Here is a 22,093-nt window from a genome sequence, read left to right on the forward strand (position 1 = left end):
CTCCGTCGTAGCTCTGTCTTGACAAATCAACCACATATTTGGTTATATATATATATATATATATATATATATAATCCCACATAAAAACTACTTAAAACTGCTATATGTGACAGAAGAACAGCAATATTATAACTTACAGTTGTGAGTTTTCTCCTCCGACATATCCGCTTTTTGGCGACAAAATGCATTATAGGATACCTGGCTATCTGAAATCCACACAAGTCACCACCGATGCAGGCTCGTTAAAACGGGCGGAGCACATCCGAGTATTTGACTGTATTTGGCTAGATGCGGACATTTGAATTGGAACAGTACTTTGGCTGTGACTGATGACATTTCACAAGTCCAGAAGAACACAAGTACAGAAAAGAACGCAGATTGAGAAACAGACTATATGTGCAGTGCGAGAACTAGGGCTGGGGCGATTCATCGACATAGTTGACGTAATCGATTACGTAAATACGTCGACTCGCATTACGTGCGTCAAATTTATTGCCTTCATGTTAAAAGTAATTTCTGCCCCGCTGCTGTCATGGCAATGTAACGTTACACCGTATGTCATCTAATGTTCAGTTGTTTCATATTTTCTGTTTATTTAATGGCCACGTGTGAGCGAGAAAACCGCTGAAACTAACATTACAGACAATCTGTGACTGTCTGCACAGTCTGTTAATCGTTTCAGTTGTTTTCTTTGCCCCATACTGATGCAGAAATACATTTGCCTGTGATTATCATACTGCATTACTCAATATTGAAATAAATCCATGTCAGAAACATTTAAAGTTTGAAGTAAAGTAGCCTAATTAATGTCTGTTACTGTTATTATCACAACACATCAGTGACATGGAAATTGGATTCATTTTAAGATATGCTACTATTGATTATTCGAATGTGCTTCATCAGGTTGATTGAATAAAATATTGATTTATTGATTAGACATGATTTTGATATTTATTTTGGATAAACTGGTATGTTAATCGATTAATAGGCAACATTTTTTTTCTTTAGAATATCCAAAATTAGTCGTTAGATTAATCGACTAATCGAAAAAATAATTGTTAGATTAATCGATTTGAAAAATAATCCTTATGTACAGCGAGAACAGAAAGCTTGACAGGCCTAGCAACTGCAACTAATGTCTGTAAGGAGGAATAGCTGACCATTACATTTTGTACTCTACAGGCAGTCAATGGAGTCTCCAACAAGAGCCCTTATCCCGCCCAGCAACTGTCAATCAACATTACAACCAATCAGGCTGGTGAGTGAGGATTGCAAAAGCCGTGCATGTGTGTGTGTGTGTGTGTGTGTGTGTGTGTGTGTGTGTGTGTGTGCGTGCAAGCATCAGTGTATATGTGTGCAAGCATACCCTGGGGCACAGTGGATTAGGCTGGCTAGGGGGATAAAGGAAATTGAGCTACAACCTTTTAATTCATAAAACATGTTATAAGCTTGTCATCTCTCTCCCTCTGTCTGCCTTTTTCTCCCCCCTTTTCTGCCTTTCCTGCACATTCACAGCTTTCATCCTGTTTTCCTCCTTCCCTCTGCCACTCCCCCAGTATTTTTTCTTGCCTTTATCCCATCTCTCTGTCCCTCTCTGAGTCTCTGACAGTGTAATTCTTGAAGACTATAAAGTGAGCTGAGTTACTGCTCCATCAATACTTTATGGAGACAGACACAAGTGATATTTCCACCGCTACCCAAATTTAGATTTAAAAGCCGCTTTACTCTGATGGAAAACACATCATTTACCTCATCTACAGCAACCCAGGCTCAATCCTAATCGAAACATGATCCATTGTCACCCTGCTGCTTTTTGAGCGCATTTGTTACTGCTGACTACCGGATGAAAAACTCTCTTATCCCTGAAATCTTTTAGGACTCAACAAAAAATGATTTATTTTCCGGTTGACTGCACTGCGAGAGGGGATGGTGTTTAAATTATGCACTAGGTTTAGCGCATATCAAGGGACCTTAGGATATGAAACTCACTCGACATATAGACAACCCTGTAAAATGTCAATTGTGGCAATATTTAAAAAGATTGAGGTTTTCAGGTTTCAGCTTGCTCACGCTGTCAAAATATGAAACAGAAGACGTATTTGGCCCATGAAGTATCACAGCATTTACTGAGGATTATGGTAGTTCCATGATGTCCTTATGACTCTGCTGTCTAGGATGCATACGTTCTCATTATCAATATAACTTACATCGTTTTGATACTTGTTACTAGTGTAGTATCAATCTCCATGTCTTGATTCACCTCCTCTCTCCACTTTACTCTAAGTACAAATGTGATGAAAACCATCTCATAAAAGAATCCCAGAGGCAAAACCATGAAACACATTATAGCTAACAGCTTCTGGTTCCTAAAATTATGGGTAAAATGCATTGCAGACATAACTCTTCTTTCTCCATCAGTGACAAGAGCAGTAATTTGTTTTCATGAGGCTGGATGAGGAAACATTTTTCTCCTTTGGGTGTAAATAATCCTTGGCAATATGTCATTAAATTACACACTATATTTCCATATTTATGGTGTTTAAGCGTGCTAGTGAATCTTTTAACTGCCTAATTGATTGTGTGTATCTTTGTGTGTGTGTGTGTGTGTGTGTGTGTTTTTAACAGCTCCCTCAGCAGTTCCCATAATGCACCAAGTGAGCTCAACGAGCCGCAGTTTCTCGTTGTCATGGCCACCACCCGAACAGCCCAACGGGATTATCCTCGACTACGAGATACGATACTATGACAAGGTAGAGTGGGATGATAAATGAGTGTTTGTGTGTGTGTCTGTGTGCTTTTTGGTGTTATGGTCACAGCCAGTAATCCATTAGAGTTGATAAAATGGTGGATCAATATCAACTCCATCTAAGTCATTTATTATCAGGACTGTTACTGAGCAGCAACACTCTCACTGCATCTCAAATATTTCAGCTCATAAAAAGTCCTGCGCACACCTTTACAATGTGTCTGTCTACAGCATCCTCATGTGGACAAGAAGTCACAACAGTTCATTATTTATACACAGATGCTGGGTAAATTAATCAATCAGAGGACCACAAAATATTTGGTCTGTTGGTAAATGAAACACCTTGAGAAAACATACACATACCATCCAGTTAATTAGATAAAGAGGGTATTTTTACTTAAAGGAACAGTTCAATATTTTGGGGAAAAAAGCTCATTAACTTTCTTGATCAGTTAGTTGAGAAGTGTGATGCCAATCTCATGTCTGTCTTGGCAACAGCCAAGAAATGGTTAACTTAGCTTAGCATAAAATACTTGAGCTAGCCTGGCTCAGTCCAAGGCATACTTGCCAACAATGAGACCTCAAAAATACAGAGGATTTTGAAACCAAAGTGGAGATTCTGAGTTTCTGAGACTTTGTTTCCTGCATTCTGGTGACTTTTGAAGAATGAAAACAACAAGCTCATGAGCAAAGTTACACAGCAGCAGCATTTTAATGTTAAATACTTTTTTTTTTCTCAGGAAGAATATAGAATTATTTGTCCCTGCGGTTGTGAATAGAGTAAAATTATGTCTAGGTCAATGGGGACAAAGAACAACTATTCAAAATTTTATGAATGCATAATTAATTTTTTCATCCATATCCATCCAACATAACCCAAACTAAAAAAAGAGTAAATATGGTGATAATTTTTAATAATAAAGTGTAATTGTACTTTTTATATACCTAATGGCACAATGTCCCCAAGTGGAATTGACCTAATTTAAGCAAGACAGTGTGTAGGAGTATTTTTCACCTAAGTTTATTGGGAGATATCCTTTCAGCTATTTGAGTAAATAACTAGAATTATTTACTAAATACAGCAAAGCCCACTGTTACACCTGACATGACAGATGCACACACAAAAGAGTGACATTACGACAGAGTTGGTGTGTTTGGGAAGTGTGTTTTGTGCCCATTCGCCAAAATGTTTCTCTAAAATAAAAATTATTGCTCAATACTGTATAGCTTTTATAATTTTCCTATTGTTGTTAGTTATTTCCTGTCACTTACTGTAGCATAAGTACTAATGACTGATAAAATAGCATTATTATCATTATTATTAGTTCAGAGACTGGGATGTGGTGAATGCTGCTCCTCATAGACCTGACATGATGATTAATTAAGGACAGCTGAAGGCAGAAACATGTCAACATATTTTTAGATTTAGTATCCCTGTAATTGATGTATTTTCTCCCTCACTTGTGCTCAGTGGCTATTGAAGAGTTGGGTTCATGCCTCATCTCTATACAATATTATTTCATAATAAGTCTGGATTGATCTTAGAGCTTCAATGCATATTTCATGGAGCCTGTAGTCATACTGACAGGGTTTTACAGTGATGGAGAGCCTCTTTATTCCAGCACATATCAATTGGTGATCGTAGTCGTTGCAGCTAAAATGAGCATCCATTCATAACAAGTGGCTACAGTGGGATCTTGTCAAACTATAAAACTACATTACTTCAACTAAATTGTCAAATGAATGTTTATTGATTAATTGAATCTAACAAAGCTGTGTATGTTTTTTTCCATGAGCAACTGATGAAGTAGTTTGAGGTGCCACAGTTCTGGCACCTCAAACTACTGTTTTCTCTGGAAGATCTAATTAAATTGGTCAAATAACTCACAAAAGAACTCATGGAGATCTTGTGCGTCTTGTGCAGGCCACTCTTCAGTTAATCACAAAAAAAACAGAACATCATGAAAAATTTAAATGACAATTATGGACAGTGATTTTAGACAAACTTAAATTTGACCAGAAAATGAAATGAGGTGTTATAAAGGAATATAATCATACGTCTTAAGTAATTTTTTTAATCATATCATGACACGTTTTCTGAGTCTGGATGCCGGTTTTCACTACATGCTCTTCATGGTGAGGGTTGCACATATTCTAAAGTCAGTGGGGAGGAAAGTTACAGTGTTTGTGGACCACAGCCCTCAATATTGCTGTAGTGTTTGTTGAGCGAGATTGTTTCCTAGATTCATCTCCCCAGCTCACTATTGAAGTCTCTCTGTGGACCTTGATGTCTCAATATGTGCCAGAAGACATCACAGACCACTGGTTGTTCATAGTTACCTTTATTTATTAAGGCCAATCCGTCTTCCCAGAGAGATAGACTCATCAACATCTCTGTAGGAATTCATCCATTCATCCAGGCTTGGATGTTGAGGATTTCTCTGTCCCAGAAGTGGAACAAGAGATATTCAAAATTATTCTTTGTATTCTCTTTATCAATGATCAGCAAGTGTACTGATAGACAGAAAATATGCTTGTTGAGAAGTCCTTTAACTGAACTCTTGCTTTATCCTTCCCACTCTGCACCACTGCGGTAAGAATCGAAGAAAACTTCCATCTCTCAGTAGTCTTCTGGACTTGGGGACAGTTGCTTATCCAGGGCCGGGTCAAAATAGTCTAGGTTTCTCTCTCCCCGGGTAACATCTTCCAGCTCCTTATGAGGATCCTGATCATGATATATATAATCCCTCCAGTGTGTTCTGGGTCTAGCCCAGGAACTCCTACCATTTGGACGCGCCTCCTTTCAATGCGATGGAGAAGCAGTTCTACCCGAGCTCCCTATAGATGTCTGAGCGCCTTACCCTATCTCTAAGGGTGAGCCCAGCCAGTAAAGAAATTCAACAAGGAAACTCATTTCGGCCCCTTATCTCATTCTTTTGGTCACTACCCAAAGCTTGTGACCATAGTTGATGGTAGGAAGGTAGCTGTACTGGTAAGTTCAAAGTTTCATCTTCAGGCTGAGATCCCCTCTTCACCACAACAATTCAGAACAACGCCCACATTGATGCTGCCCCTTCAGAGAATCCACTTTCTTCCTTGCACATCTCTGCATGACCCTGAATTCACAGACCCTAAATGAAACAGCAACATACCTTGCCTGGAACAGGGAGATGAGAACACCCTCCTGGATCCAGACCTCAGCAGAAACAATATTCTCGACCCTTGTGAAAGTGCTGTTTCACTTGTTTTTAGTATTTTGCAAACGAGAATATAGCGTGATGAAAAAAGAAGGTCCTAATCTGTACGAGACTAAGGCACAAAACTCTCCAATGAACAAACTAGCCTGCATACTGTAATGAATGTCCAACCCAGGGCACGAATGAGAGCCTCTGATTCAGGATTGAAAATTTCAGTGCGTAGCTGATTGCTTTCCAATCAAAGACCGCTCCTCTAGGGAAGAAAAGACTCCAAACAAAGGACAAACTGTGGCTATATCTTCTCTTCTTTGTAATTCAGTCAGTGGAAAGCAATGCAATTGGAAACTGAAAGTTAAATTAAAAGCATATCTATCACCCAAAGCTAAACATAAAAATATCCTCATCTTTTCTGAAGCTGAGCCAACAGCTCCAAAAACAGATAGACTTTCACTGCAGATTAACAACAAAGAGCAAAGCACCTACAAGGGATTGTGTGAGATACACCAAATAGAACAACATGCCTCCTCATCCACAGCCCACATTTGATTCCCTGCCATCTTCCAGTTTTTACAAAACTGAAGAAAATTGTTTTTTTGGATACCACTGCAAGTTTCTGTGCTCATTTTTTCTTTTTAATACATACTGTCAGTGACTCTGTGCTTCCGTAACTCACTTAAACTCTGAGATAAAACAGAACTACAAACTTTAAATGCTCCAGACTCATGTCAACTCTCTTTCTTATCTATTCGCTTTGATGAAAACAGCCACAGTTATAAAGTCCATGACTCCAGAGGGCTCACTCACAGATTCCAATTTCCCGGCACAACATGGTATATGGCTATAATTTTCCTGTGCTGCATAAGGGAAAGAAAAGAGTGTGTATGTGTGTGTCGTTTTTATTATGGTTGTTATTGCTTCTCTTAATTCACTGTGCTACGTACTAATATGTAAATCCTAAACTCAATTCAGCACTGACACTATTAATCATTCTAAGTTATTAAACTATTACTATTTTGCCTTTATGTATGTTGAGGCTTTTGATTAATAGCAATCAATTTTCAACAATATCAAGTAATAATTAATGTAAGTTGGTGCATGCATTTAGTATGCACAGTATAATCTTGCCATCCTACAAAAGTTTATTTTTTATCAGATTATATAAAGTCCAACTCTTTTTACATTACACATTTTAACATATGCTTTGTCCGGTCTTACTCTAACATTTTTAAAATGCCAATAAATTGGTCATCGCATGCAGATCCAGTTTCTAGTATAATGGAAGCTGAGTCGCAACTATCCTCATTACTGATCTTCTTTCATGAAATACAGTTTGATGAGATCTTTCAGAGCTCATAAAGTGTAATTCCTCTTCAGTTAGTGAATGCATTCATGCCAATATCAGAATGTGCTACCCGAAGGTTCCAAGAAGAAACATTTGCAGATCCTGGTGTGCAGACCTGACTGTTGTTCAGATATTACCTGTTATAAAAATAGAGACTTTCCTCTACAGAAGAAGTTCAGGTGGAAGGTTGGCTGTAAGAAGTGTCTAACTTTGTCACCACAGACCATGGCTTACATCTGGTCTCTTATCACCAGTCAACATTGATTTCTTTTGACCATAACTACAGAGGTGGCATATCAGAAAATGCTCATTTAAAACAGTCATATTGGTCATTTTGGAAGGTACTGGATAAATAATAAGCTTTGTTGTTGTTATGTGTAAGGGTTGACTGGAATACTAAACCATACCCACTGGAACATAGTGAGCAAAAACGGCAAAAACACATTTAAATATTAGACAAACTTTTAGGCAGCACCCTCAGCACCCCTACTTCCCGCTGTTTGGTAAAAGAGAAAGATAGAGAATAGCAGGAAGAAAAAGTCAAGACTTTGCCTCTCGGAGAGCAATTAGAGTGAGTCGAGGACAGAGTGAGAAGAACTGCACTTGCTGAGAGATGTTCTGTAGCTGCAGTCTGACAGTCACAGATAAAACCCTTACTTTGTCAAAGTCAGGGCAGGGACTTTACTCTAAGTCGGCCTTATTTGCAGCAGCCTTTGCTTTAACATTATTTAACATGGAAGCCAATTAAGACCCAGAAGCGAAAGCTGACAGTTTGTCCTTTCATTGTTTCTTCTTTTCATTCTTCTGTATTTTACACTGTAGACAACCGAACCACCACCACCAAGTGACTAATTTTAGCTCATAGCTTCAAGTGAAAAAGTCCTCAGGGAGCAGTTTGATAAGCCTGGAGAGAGAGAGGGCAGGTTTTTTCTTACCAGACAGCTGCACTGTACCTCCTTTTTTGGTACTTTGTCATTTCCCCATCTTCCTTCCATCTTCTCCTTCATTCCTCCCCCCCTCCTCTCGTCATAGCCAGTCTATAGATAATGAGGTTTTAATGTAGTAAATTTGATATGGCACAGGGAGGCAGGCTTTTTACCCACTACTTATCTCTGGCTACCAGACCTCCCCTGATGGGCTGCCCCCTAACCTTTTCACTGTGGCAAGCATAGCACACACACACACACACACACACACACACACACACACACACACACACACACACACACACACACACACACACACGCCTCTCCAAATCCAAACCCCACCGTGTCACAGTACCCCCATTTCTGTGGCTACTTCCAAATATAACTCTATCTTATTCTCTCCAAGCTTTTATCACCCAGCAAACTCTGTGGTTGTCCTCATTATGACAGTAGGACTTTGGCGGGTCACAGTACAGTATATTAACAGTGCACTAAAATAAATGAGAGCCCTATTAAATACAGCAAATCATGGTACTATAGGTACACAGGATTAATGCTAATAAATGACACAAGACATGTCATATCATATTAGTAACAATAAAGATAGCCACAAGCACCTAAAAAAAAACCCTCAATCATCCTAACCCCCTTTTTATTCAAGTGTCCTCTTTTGATAACCCTCCCTCTTCCTCTCTCTTCCCACCACCAACCCTCACTTCGTTCCCTCCTGAACTCCCTCCTGATCACCATCATCATCTCTCTCCCTCTCCTCTCCTCTCTGCCGTCGACCCCTCTACCTCCTTCATCCTCACAGCACGGTTCCCTCCCCCTCCTTTTATGCCATCACCACACCATATCTGCCATTCCCTGTGGACCGTTTTGATTTTGCCGCAGTAAAACCTTTTCTTTATCTGAAAGAAATGGTGAGGGGAAGCATAGAAGGAAGGCATAGAAAGATAGAGGTAAAAGGTTGTAGCCTTGGGTTTATGAGATAAGCCTGATAGGTGTGATGCCTAATTCACCTCAGGTGGACTAGGCAGAAAGAAGACCAAAGGCTCTGTTAGATCTGTCTCTGTGGCCAGTAGCTAATTAACGACATTATTGCTTTGTTATATTTTAAGGAGATGGAGTAAAGAACGGGTCAAAGAGGTGGGAAAAGGAGCAATAAGTCAAAGAGGAAGATACTGAAGAGATATATTTTCTTTTAAATATGAAGAGGGTAGTTGTGGACAAAATGTGTGATGACTGGGAGGTAGATGGGAGGAGAGAGCAGAGTGGGACAGAAGGAGATTTAAGGTGGAGGAGATAAGTGTGAGGTGAAAAAGGGGCTTCAGGAAAAAAAGCAATAAAGATGATGACAGAATGTAAACAGACAAGTTTTGCGAGGTTCTCCAACGCAGAGGGACTCTTAAAGGTTCAGTTCACTCAAATTACAGAATAACAATTTTTTCAATCCTAGTGGTGTCTTGCATTTCAAATAGTTTTGGGAGGCTTTGAATTATACCCTTTTGCCTTCTCTCTGTCACTACCCTAGTAAAATGGGAGTAATTGGAATTCCGTGTGTGCTGTAGAACAACACTGGAATAGCATTTATAATTAATGGCAACTTGTGTTTTTAGAAACAATGGCCTTTTTGAAACTTCTACCCCAATAAAATGTATGTAAATCAGTTTTTGCAGATGCTGCTAGAAACACTGAAAAATATAATTTGGAAAAAAATTCCCCAGCAACATGACCAGGTCACTCTGGACAAAAGTGGACTATTGTATAGTAACTTTCCTTCAGTAGAAAGTAGTTCCAAAAGTACTTGTTATTGGCTGTTCATTGTGGGGTCTGTCGATAAACAGTATTTCTGGAAAATTGCCTGTGCTTTGATTAATGCGAACAAATTCCATTTCTCTCCATTGAATTAGGTTTGAGGCCTATATCTCAATATAGACAAATAAAACGAAAGGCATTTCCATGTCTATACAATGTACCTCTTTAGTAATTTTGGTAAATTGAACCTGTAAGGTGTGAATAAATCGATAGAAACAGACAGGCAGATGGATAATTCAAGTGTATGGAGAACAGAAACAAAATGAAGTAGAGGATATTTTAACTGTTCTTTTTTACTGTTGGGGAAAAAATGGAGAAAGACAAAAAATGTGATAGAGATTGGCACAGTGTGACAACATTCCCATATTACTTCAAACTCAAAATGTTGCAGTTATACCATCCTGCTTGGGTGTCTATTGTGTCACAGGTTGAAAATGGTGAATGCCTCAGTTTGAGCTGGAACTGGATGAATTAATCTTATCTTAGCTGAAGGCCAAAACAAAGTACTAAATTTAGTCTCTTGTCTCTTAGTCTGTGACTGAAGAAGTATTATAGTCTGTTTTGGATTGCCGTAAAACATATTCATCTCTCTGAATCTCATCTTCAGTCCCAGTCATCAGTGCTGAACAGTTCAGAGATCCAGAGCGAAACACCCAGTGTTGTCCTGGAGGGTCTGAGGCCGGGGACCGGCTATGTGGTTCAGGTGAGGGCCCGCACTGTGGCCGGCTACGGAGCCTACAGCAAGGAGATGCTCTTCCAAACACTCACCGACGGTAAGCGTGTGGGTGGTTGGTATGAGTGTGTGGAGGTGTGTGTGTCTGTGGAGGTTTTACGGTGGTGGAGAGGAAAGAGTGTGCAGGACTGAGAGGGGAAATTTGAGAGATTGAGCAAGAGTGAAAATCTGGCTGTGAAGTAATTAAATTCTGCCCTACTTTGTTTGTGTGTGTGCGTGTGTGTATGTGCATGAATTTGTGTGTGCTTGCAGTTATGTAAAATGAGCCATGTAAATTATATTTTATGTGTGTTAGAGAGAGAGAGAAACTGTCAAGTGTATATTTTCCCTTCCAGCAATGCTCAACTGTGTGTATGTGAGAGAGTTTAAAAAAAAAACCCATCTCTTTTCACTGTTTGTGCCTGATTGTGTGTTTGTGTGTGTGTCTCTGCAGATGAGTATAAGTCAGAGCTAGGACAGCAGCTCTCCTTGATTGCAGGCTCTTTGGTAGGTGGAGTGTGTATCGTCTCACTGGTAGCTATCGCCATCATCTGTACCAGGTAACACACAGGCACACACATACACACACCACATCTTATACACATCCACCCACACATGCTGCATAATATGTGGGTCATGGGAATATCCTAACTGATAGGGGTAAATACCCTGATACATACATTACATACAATACTTTGAATTGTCCATTCAAAATGTCCTTAAGCCCGGCATTGAACATGTTCTGACTTTATAGGATTCAATGCTTATTATTTTCCTTTTTTTATCTGGTAATGTGTCTATATACATATTTTAAAATGTTTGAAAATCAGATACTAAGTCAATGATAAACAATAGGGGTGAATATCATATTATCTTACATATCATTACTTATCATATATTCTCAGCATCCCAAACCATTTTTTGTCCTTTTTCACAGCAGACACTTTGACTTGTCATAGCAGGAAAAGCACAGGTGTTACTAATAAAATTAACAATGGCTCTGTTCTTTTCAAGTGTCCCAGTAAGCCATGACAGCATGACAGTGAGCCAGCATGCACAATACAAGGACTTTGAAACAGAAGCAGCTAAATGGAAGTCGTCCATCATTAATTGACACCTGTGCTTTTCCTGCAGTGAAATGTCAAGATGCCATTGAAAAAGGCCTATTCTGACAAACATTTTCAGAGCTTTTGTCCACATCTCACAGTCTGGTACTTGAGTCACCTTATAAAAGATTTACAATTCCTACCTCCCTATTACAACTATCTGTTATCATTTGAAGCTCGATACTTTGGTCATGTAATGATCATTGAGCCATTTCCATGACAACTACTGCATATCTGCCGAGGAACACTGTGAGATCCTGATGAAAGGTAGAACCTTGTCAAAAATAATGTTTCCAAGGTCAACAATAAACTTTCACATTACCCATTTATTGTTTTTTGTTTTATTAACATATTTTTTTTTACATAAAACTTTGCTTACAACAAGAGGACAATGTTTACTTTAAGTGGCAGTGCACAATGTGCATTGGAACATAAAATCCATATGAGAATCAGTTTAAACAGATTTGCTAGTTTAGTCAATCTGGGTATTTTTTGGAGAAAGTTGGGAAAACCCAAGAGTAATTAACTTGTTTTTTGTGTAACCATATGCAGCTGCATAATTATGCATACACATTTAATAAGATGTAATACATTACACTAAACATTTTATAATAATAATAATGCAGATAAAATGGCCTCTGTACGAGAAAGTATTTTAAAGCTTTCTTGATGTGGCAATTTATTATACTTCCACAACTCTTTGAAAGACTTTCTTAAATGCCTGACGTTTCTGTGACCTCATAACCTTCCAGAAATAACAAGCTCCCTCTCTCCTATATGTGGTATAAGGTGTCTATTGTGAAGATCAGTTGACGTATTAAAATATTACAAAGAAGAGGAAATAAAAGCTGACAACACAGAACAGTAACATGTTGCCTTATACTGATAAAAATACTTTTTCCTTCTCTCAAGCAGACTTTTTTCTGACATTAATGAAAACTATTTATTTTAACACAACTCAGCTGAAGAGAAGACAGCCAATTAGCATTTCTAACTTTTGTGTAACATTTCTGTCTGCTTGCCTCGTTCCCCAAAAACTCTCTGTTTTTGTTTCTGTCTATAGAAGAAGGCAGTTGAAGGAGAGTGTTTACGGTGATAAGCTGCAGCAGTACAACACAGGAGGAGGTATGACCAATATTGAAACTTTAAATAAGCTCTACCTTCATATATGCTCACACACACCAAACCGCCAAAACCGTGTTTATATTTGTACTTTCTAATTCTTTCCTCAGAGGTGACTCTGAGGCCTGACATGTTCAGTGGTCCCGCCCCCACTGTGACCTTTCCCAGCCTGTCCGAAGGTCACAGTTCACCAGGGGTCAAGATCTACATTGACCCTTTCACCTATGAGGACCCCAACGAGGCTGTCCGGGAGTTTGCCAAGGAAATCGACCCCTCCTGTGTCAAAATAGAGGAGGTCATTGGATCAGGTAGATATTTCTTTAGACTTAGTGTCTTTGACTCTTGGCTTTCCCTTCCCTTCATGTACATCTCTGAAGATGAACAAATACCTAAAGTGAAAATCCATTTAATATGTGTCAAATATTACTGTGCATTCATTTGTACAAGAGCTTTGTTGAAGAGTAAGATTAAAAAAAATAAAGTTAGTACTATAAGCTGTTTCAAAAGTGAACGTTGGAAAAGTAAACCTTGATTTCCTTTAATGAGATCAACTGTCACTTGAATCAACACATACAGTAAATTAATCTGTTTCTTCAACTGTGCCACACTTTGTGTCAATAAGAAGGATCTTGAAACGCGCAATGTCAGTGTATTATTTTGCTTTATTTTTTTCCTTTGAAGTCAGGAGAGATGTTTTATTCATGCTGAAAACTTTCACCGCAATAAATTAAAACTGTCTTCATGCATTCTCTTTGGCTATCTGAGCTCTCACTGTAAAAATGCTGTGTGATGTTTGGCAAATAGAGAAAGTTGGATGTGAAGTGGAGTCCCAGAGCATCCTCTGAAGTTTTTTGGGGGGGGCTAGCTAGGAGTTTTTGCATTTCAGCTGTCTGATGAAAAAAGGGAAAAAAAAAAGGTGAAAACAAGCAAACTTTGCAGTTGCTAAGATCAGGTACTTTATTTTACCACTGATCACTACTGCATACTGAAACTATACACCTTCACTATACCTTCAAGCAGCTTAGCTTTATTGTCCCCAAGTGGATCCAAGTCAAGTCGAACACAGACACACACATGAATAAGATAGATTTAAAATAAAATTTAACGTGAAGGTTTATGGGAATTGACTCAATTTTGGAGCCAGCCTTAAGTGACCATTTGAGGAACTGCAGTTTTTGACGCTTCTGCGTAGGCTTCATTTTTCAGCACCAGAGGTTGCCGCATGGGTAAAACCCGCCACACAAGGTCATAAATAGGTTCACAAAATGTGCACATTCAGTGAAATTACAAAATACGACCAGCAGTACATCCAGTCATCATCATCTGTTGTAGGGCTACATACATTAAAAAAAGAAACTTGTATTATATATGCATCTATCACTTTTATTATTGTTGTGTTCTTCAAATCAAACTCTGTTCATTGTTTAATTTGCATTATGCCTTAAAAACTATTGTGAATACAAAATACTGAAGAATAACCTCAAGCTCTGCACCAGAACATATTACAATTATCATAAGTAGTGCTGCCACCTAATAGTACTAAACTGTTAGTCGATGTAACGGCTTTTAGTCAACCAAGTTTTTATTGGTCAGTTAGTCGGAAAAACAACAACCTCAAGCTCCATTCGGGAGCTTTATCTTGTCATTAGGACCGGGACGAAAGTAAGAAGTCACTTACCAGCACAATGCTTGTCAGTGCCATGTGGATCTTATTATATATCTATAGCACTGCTGCTGACTGTAGGCTTTGCCATTAGCTAGTTAGCCCAGTTAGCGGTCCTATTAGCTGACTCCACCCGGACTTGGTCCTCGGAAACCTCCAAAAAGACCTGAACCTCCCAGGTTCACTGTCAATTGTCTTTTAGTACTTTGATTAATTTCAAATTTTGTAGTACATTATAACTGTCCAAATGTTATCCCCCAGAAAACTTTGGACCAAACCAATCAAACCAAATGGCCATGGAGCTCTGGTTGATAAAGGTCATGAACCAGATTCAGAATCTCACAGCTGAGAGTATATGCTTTCGGCTTTGGTCTGTTGAGCCACTCTGAGAGGCTTTCCGTAATCCCTCCGTTTCTCACTTTATTTCTCTCAGGGGAAGGTTTCTCACCTCGGCCAGAGGTGACAGAGAAGGAATGAAAACAACAGGGAGGGAGGGAAAAATATGAGCCTGGGTGATTGAGATGTGGTTGGACCTTGAGCCCTTAAATGGTTGAATCTCTCCCATTCTACTGCGATGGAAAGTAAAAACTTATCCACAGGTCCTTCTCTTTTTTCCCTCTCTCCTGCTTTCTCTTTTTGTTTTTCTCTCTGTATTTCTTTGATACTTCCTCCTATCTTCATCGCTCCCTGTGATTCAGCCCCGCTGGGGTTGTAGAGTTTGTTTGCGTATAGAGAAATGCTAAAACAAAGAACCAAGGGGGGGAAAGCAGAACAACAGATTGAGGAGCGAAGATAAAAGAAGAAAGTACCCTAAGGAGATTGTAAAAATATCTCACCTCACTCTCTCTCTTCCTCTCCCTCTGTGATAACACCCCTCTTTTTTCCTCTTGCCTTATTACAATCACTTACACTGTAAAAAATGTCCTTTATAAAAAGCACTTTATTTAACTGAAGGCCAAGTCCTGAAAGGATCAATAATCTCAATTTACAGACCAGTTCATTTTATCACAGTATATTTCAATATACTGTCGCATTTCCTCTCTTTGTGAAAATTACAGTTTTTGTCCCTCTTCATCCATCCTTCATTCTTTCATTTCTGCACCACCCCATCTCTCCTTCCTCACCCCACCCTACTTCCATTCTCCTTCCTATTTTGCCCTCCATCCATCTCTACCTCTGCTGGTTTACAGCAGTGACAGTAGATAGTTTTTAATGAGCAGCGAGATGTGGAGCAGAGATCACAGTGAGACAGGACGACACAGCCTGTCATCCAATTCCCATCACACATCCATTATTCACACACTGATTTTTATCTCAGGGATGGGGACTATGAAGTGATATTCAATTTTCATGTCTCCAAGCAGCATATGGCTGAATTTAATTTTGACAAAAGACGTCTGTGTCCTTAGCACTGTAAGGGCATTTTCTGTACATTGAACAAGTTCAGGACACTGAGGTTAAAATCATTGTAGCCAACTTCATAAATCAACATAGCAATGCATAAATTAAGAAACATCCACAAAATGGTCCATGTATTGACTGAGCAAAAAGCAGATGTGGAAAGTAAGTAAGTACAATATATTTACTAAGTACTGTACTTTTCTGTAATATTTTGAGTTACTTTACTTGAGTATTTCCATTTTCTGCTGCTTTATACTTCTACTCCTACATTTCAGAGGGAAACTTTTTAACTTTTGAATCCACATTTATTTGATAACTTTAGTTACTACTTACTTTGCAATCAAATTAATTAAAATTTAGTGTTTTTGAGGTAAGATATGATACATCACATATTATTAAATAATCAAATCCATAAACACAGAAATATCTGTGGATTAAAGCTTCACTACACCAATTTTACACATGATGATCCGTTTACTCGTTCCAATGAGACGCTTTCTTCAAGCGTGCTCCGTTATCACCATATTTAAACAATATCTTCTCCCCTCTCTATGACGGTCCACCAGCCAACCCTTTTGTTTATAGTTTTGATCCAACATAACCTGACCCTAAAGTCTTCTGTGATTGTGAAGAAGCTTTTAAAAGTCTGACAAAATAACCCGAATGATGCCATTATTATGAAATGGTATATAACCATAGAGTACTGTAAATACCAAATAGTCCAATCTTACTTATTCTTACTTCAAGTCAAGTACACTACCTAGCTTGTAAATAAGCTGGCATCATATGTGACCACACAGACTTCAGCATAATAAACTGATGCTACAGGGCACATGCAGGACAAATTAAACCTCACACAGAAATTGAACCTATGAGCTTCGTGTTTCAGTACTCTTTATCCATGAACTGACCTGGCTGCCTTTGTTTAAACCACGAGATAAGAGTTGAAGTGTGTTGTGCAAAGCCAAGTGCCTTAGAAATAATAATGGCACCGTCCCCTTTATCTTGTTTGCCATCTTTTCAACAAACCTTTTCTCACCCCCGAGAGAAGCTACTGAGGGGATTAAATTTTGGTTGCTCTTCCAGTCTGCAAAAATACCATCATTGAGCCCTTGAGCAAAGCCCTCGACACCAATCTGCTCCGCCAGAGCTGCTCAAAAGCCATCAGCATGAGACTGAGGTGCAGAGGGCAGCTCCCACAACTGAGAAAGTGTTTATGTGTTTAACAAGCCCTGCCCCTCTCACTTCTGCCTCAGCTGCTGCAAAGTAAAATAACAACTTGTTTGACTGGTGGACTTTAAATAATGCATGGTAGCCCAATGGTATGAACTTCACCCCATCTGATTTCACAGGTGACCCATTTTACATCATAAGATGTGATTAAAATGCAATTATTAATCAGCCCCATTTATTATGTAATCATTTATTTAAGGGCTTTGAATTCAAAGGAGTATTAAAAAAACAACCATCCCTGCACTTGTTTTTCTCTGCTGAGTCACATGCTGTTTTTTGAAGAGCTTAAGTATATACTGCACTTTGTAATTTTGCTGTCAGACTGAATGCTTTAATTTCAGCACTATAATACTTTCTGCTTCTTCAGGTGAGTTTGGGGAGGTGTACAAAGGTCGCCTCAAGCCTGTTGGGAAAAAAGAAATTCCTGTGGCCATCAAGACCCTGAAGGTTGGATACTCTGAGAGGCAGAGGAGGGACTTCCTGGCTGAGGCATCAATAATGGGCCAGTTTGACCAACCAAACATTATCAGACTGGAGGGCGTGGTCACCAAGAGCAGGCCTACGATGATCATCACAGAGTTCATGGAGAACGGAGCACTTGACTCGTTTCTCAGGGTAAATAACACACTAATTGTACACACAGACACATATAGATGTAGCTATTATAACAGTGTACTGCTGCACTTTATAGAACATTCAAGAAAGAAAAACACTTTACAATACAGTAAGTAACGAGTAAGTAACAAATCAGGAACGACCTGATAATTAATCAGTTGTTAATAAGTAGTTCCTGAATATCTCAGAATCGAAGACTATATAGATGATAATACAGAACTACTAGAGAACAGAGATATTATATTAATGAATCATTACATAATGATTACTTCATAAATACCTGTGACTCGTTCTGGCCACTCTCTTCATAAATAGTTTCTTATTAATTCTGAATCAGGCACTGAGCACAAAACTAGGAACTAATTCTCATTACTTAATCATTAGTTACTCTTTTTGTGCACATCCAAGTAAGTGATACATCATACTGAATAGTTACAAAGTGATCCCTCTTACCTCGTGATTATCTCACCATTACTTACCATTTTAGTGCTCCCTTCAAAAGTGGTACCCAAGAAACTTGGTAAATAAAAGGTAATAGTCAAGTAATCATGAACTAATGAGGGACTAAGTGCTTCCTATTATCTACAGCGAATGAATGTGTATCGTACCACTACAATGGCCGCAAACTTATTTAATAATGATAATAATACTAATAACAAAATTCAAACTTTACTTATACAGCAGTTTTCAAAACAAACTTACATTTTTACATTTCAGGACTGCAATGAGGCAAATAAAAAAAAAAATTGCTAGCATTGTTAAAATGCATTTTAAAATCATAAGATTTAAGAAGTCATTTAAAAGATGTTTCCAAAACCAATAAAACTTTTCTTAGCTGGATTGTAAAGCCTATGAAACAGTGGAGCTTGATAGTTCATTATTGAACTTGGAAACAGCAGTTGACAGTCTCAACCTAAGATCCACATACTTATTCTGGAGCTTTCTACTGTATCTCATGGTCCACATCAGCAGATTGACTTTGCTCAGTTGTCATGGAAATGTAAATGTTAAACTTTCCATGATGCCTATATTTAGGACTTATCTATCTCAACTTGAAGCTCCTGAAAGCTTGGCATTATTTCTCTGTACAATTAAATATTTGTAAGTAATTTCATCATATTGGATTGATAATGACCAAAAAAAACACCAACTGTCACCAGATTCTGATTCAGATGTTGCTAAATCCTGATTGGAATATCACAGTATGTAATATTGCCCTTTTCCAACAGAGCCCCACCCACCAATTAATAATTTGTGTGTATGATTTGCGCGTTCAGTCCAAAATAACAGATAAATACCCAAACAGAAAAACAGATCGAGAGGGGAGGATTGGGAGCTTTTGGAGAAAGAGACACAAAGACAGAAACAACCTCCTGCTCTTCCTTTTCCTTCCTGTGCTCTGTCCTCCTCATCCTGCCAGGCTGTGTGTCTGTCTGTCTCTTTGATCCTGCCCTCCTTTCGAGGCGCCTCTAAAGACAGAAAGAGAAACTCTTTGATGTTTGGTTCTCACAGCGTGACCCCTTTTGACTCAGAAATCATCCGCTGACTCATACATACATACAAACACACACACACACACACACACACACACACACAGTGATCGATCTCGCTGGTGTTGCTGTCCTAGCGTGACCATCTTGCAGACACAGGACCCAGAAGATCAATGTGTGTGTGTGTGTGTGTGTGTGTGTGTGTATGTGTATGTGTGTTTACATCTACCTAGGAGAAGGTTTTGCCTGCAGAGGATTAGGCTAGAGGAGCATCAAAGGCACAGTTTGATGCACAAAGTGAATTAAAAGAAACACACACCTTCGACTGGATGTCAGGGATGTTTATAAGAGACAGAAACTGTTGGGCCAAAGTGTAAAGAGTAAAATAGCAAAAAGATGTTTTGGGTTTCACCAACATGTCTCACAACAACAACTAGAAAGCTCCTCAAAATATGTGTTGATGTTTGATAATCACCTCAGAAATTGTATTAATATTAAGGAGATATTTGCAAAAATTCAGATTAATGATTACCACATTAATGATATAATAAAATTATTTTTTTGTTCATAATAATATAATAATAATCTGATTTACCTACTTCATATCGCATACTCTACATCTTTGGGACAGTGAAAGCCCATCTGTGAATATTATTATGAATTGGTCCATGTTTCATTATTCCAGCTTACAAACATATTACTGAACTGTTCTCCAAAGGGAAACGCTGCATAATTGACTCTTCTTCTATCCTATTTTAAAGCCACTTGTGTATAGCATCGGATAACTTGCATTTCCTATTGTATAGGACAAACTATAGACGTACAGCATGAAGCAAAACTCAAATTAAGGTGACAAAGATGTGTCTCTATTTACGTTCTGAATAATAATAATAATAATCCTTATTTGTAGAGCACTTTTAAAAAACAAGTTACAAAGTGCTTTAACAAGTGTAAAGAATAATACAAAATGATCACTTAATATGAAAACCGTGACCAAGGTGACCATACTTTTATATATGTGTCCACTAATATTGAAAAAGTGTTAGGATGTAGCTAAGGGGTTCCCTATGCTAGTTTGTTTGACCACTTCTAAAGGCAAAAGTGTTTATACCTGTTTTGATTGACAATACTCAAAGATTGCTTTTATTAACTCTCTCCAAGGACTACATGTTGTTGTGTGTCTTTGTAGTCTCCACGCAAAGATTTATATAAATGGAGATAGGGGCCCACACTTTTGGACAGTGCTAAAAGTGACAGAGGTAGTTGCTTTGTTCCCTCGGCAGACCTGGACAATCGCTGCATGAAGTGGGTGTAAAAGTTGGGGTGTCGGTTTATGGGTTTTAGGCACTGTTTTATGAACTTACAGACGCTTTGAAGCAAGCTCCTTAACCCTAATCCATACACCTAACCCAAGACCCGGGGCCACAATATTGACCCTTGTTAAGTTAAAAGTAAAACATATAAATCACATTTCAACAGCAGTGATTAGACTGTGTTTCTGTGCTTTTTTTCCCCACTCACATCATCTTGATCACATTACAGCCACATTTTATAACACGTAAATGACAACTGGTTTGTAAAAGGTACTTTTTTTCTCCCAAACATGTTTGTCCTGTCATGAAATTGTTTTCTCTAAATAACTCTAAAGTGAAAAAGTCTGATAACAAAAAATAAGAATAATGCTTTCATGGTTCATGGTTTTGCAGCAAAACGATGGGCAGTTCCCAGTGATCCAGCTGGTTGGTATGCTGAGGGGCATCGCGTCTGGAATGAGGTACACACACACACACACACACACTCCTGCTACAGAAATCAATTTTTATCATAAAGATGAAGAAGAAACTCTTTCAGACCTTTCAATTATTGTTGTGTGAAATTAGTTTTTTTTGTCCATCCATCCATCCATCCATCATCAAACGCTTATCCTGCGTACAGGGTCACGGGGTAGTTTTTTATGTAACAATACCAATTCTAACATATTGAGATTTCATGTGGTGATATCCAATAACGTCTGGTCATGTGACTGACATCGGCAGCTTGAGATATGCTGCCTCCACATACTGCAAACTCTCTTTCTCTCACACACATAGATATACAAATTAACAAACACAAACTGTATTTATGGACGTTAAGAGCTCCACGACTTGTCAGCTTGGCAGCTTGAAACACTGCTAACATACGGACATTCTCAATAGTTCCTTTCTGTTCTTTTAATGCGGGTATCTGGCTGTGATAATGCACAAACATATACATGTACACAAACTTGAAATCCCATTCCAATTTTATCAAAGGAAGCTGGCAGTGATAACACACACACACACTAAATCCCTTTGCTTCTTTATAGTAGCCCAGGTAGCTGCCAATGGATAACACACATTCACACAATAAATCCTGTTGATGTTACAGGTACTTGGCGGAAATGAGTTATGTTCACCGGGACCTGGCTGCTCGGAACATCTTGGTTAACAGTAACTTGGTGTGTAAGGTGTCTGACTTTGGCTTATCACGATATCTGGAGGAGGACACCTCGGACCCCACCTACACCAGCTCACTGGTGAGGACTCACACACCGGGACACATGCAAGTGCAAATAAATGTTCGCTCAAGAGAACACACTAATGCTGCATTCCTGCAGTGGCCAAAACTGCCTACTTGTCATGGTCATCAATGACGTGGTCATTTTAAGTTCTAAGTAATTATCCCATTGAAAACAGTATGTTGT

At 38.7% G+C, this 22,093-nt stretch overlaps 1 protein-coding gene across 12 annotated transcripts in view; it reads left to right on the top strand.

The window, feature by feature from the left end:
- LOC123970727 (ephrin type-B receptor 1-like) overlaps positions 1–22,093 on the top strand; it is a 102,418-nt gene that overhangs the window by 68,933 nt on the left and 11,392 nt on the right. For all 12 annotated transcript variants that reach the window (XM_046048951.1, XM_046048959.1, XM_046048957.1 and 9 more), the window contains 9 exons: positions 1,183–1,258; positions 2,626–2,750; positions 10,637–10,802; positions 11,196–11,301; positions 12,911–12,972; positions 13,080–13,277; positions 17,634–17,881; positions 21,078–21,145; positions 21,778–21,925. In XM_046048951.1, coding sequence (XP_045904907.1) covers positions 1,183–1,258; positions 2,626–2,750; positions 10,637–10,802; positions 11,196–11,301; positions 12,911–12,972; positions 13,080–13,277; positions 17,634–17,881; positions 21,078–21,145; positions 21,778–21,925 — 1,197 coding nt within the window. The remainder of the gene's footprint in view (positions 1–1,182; positions 1,259–2,625; positions 2,751–10,636; positions 10,803–11,195; positions 11,302–12,910; positions 12,973–13,079; positions 13,278–17,633; positions 17,882–21,077; positions 21,146–21,777; positions 21,926–22,093) is intronic.

This window comes from Micropterus dolomieu, linkage group LG05 (assembly GCF_021292245.1).
Source record: "Micropterus dolomieu isolate WLL.071019.BEF.003 ecotype Adirondacks linkage group LG05, ASM2129224v1, whole genome shotgun sequence".
Lineage (NCBI taxonomy): Eukaryota > Metazoa > Chordata > Actinopteri > Centrarchiformes > Centrarchidae > Micropterus > Micropterus dolomieu.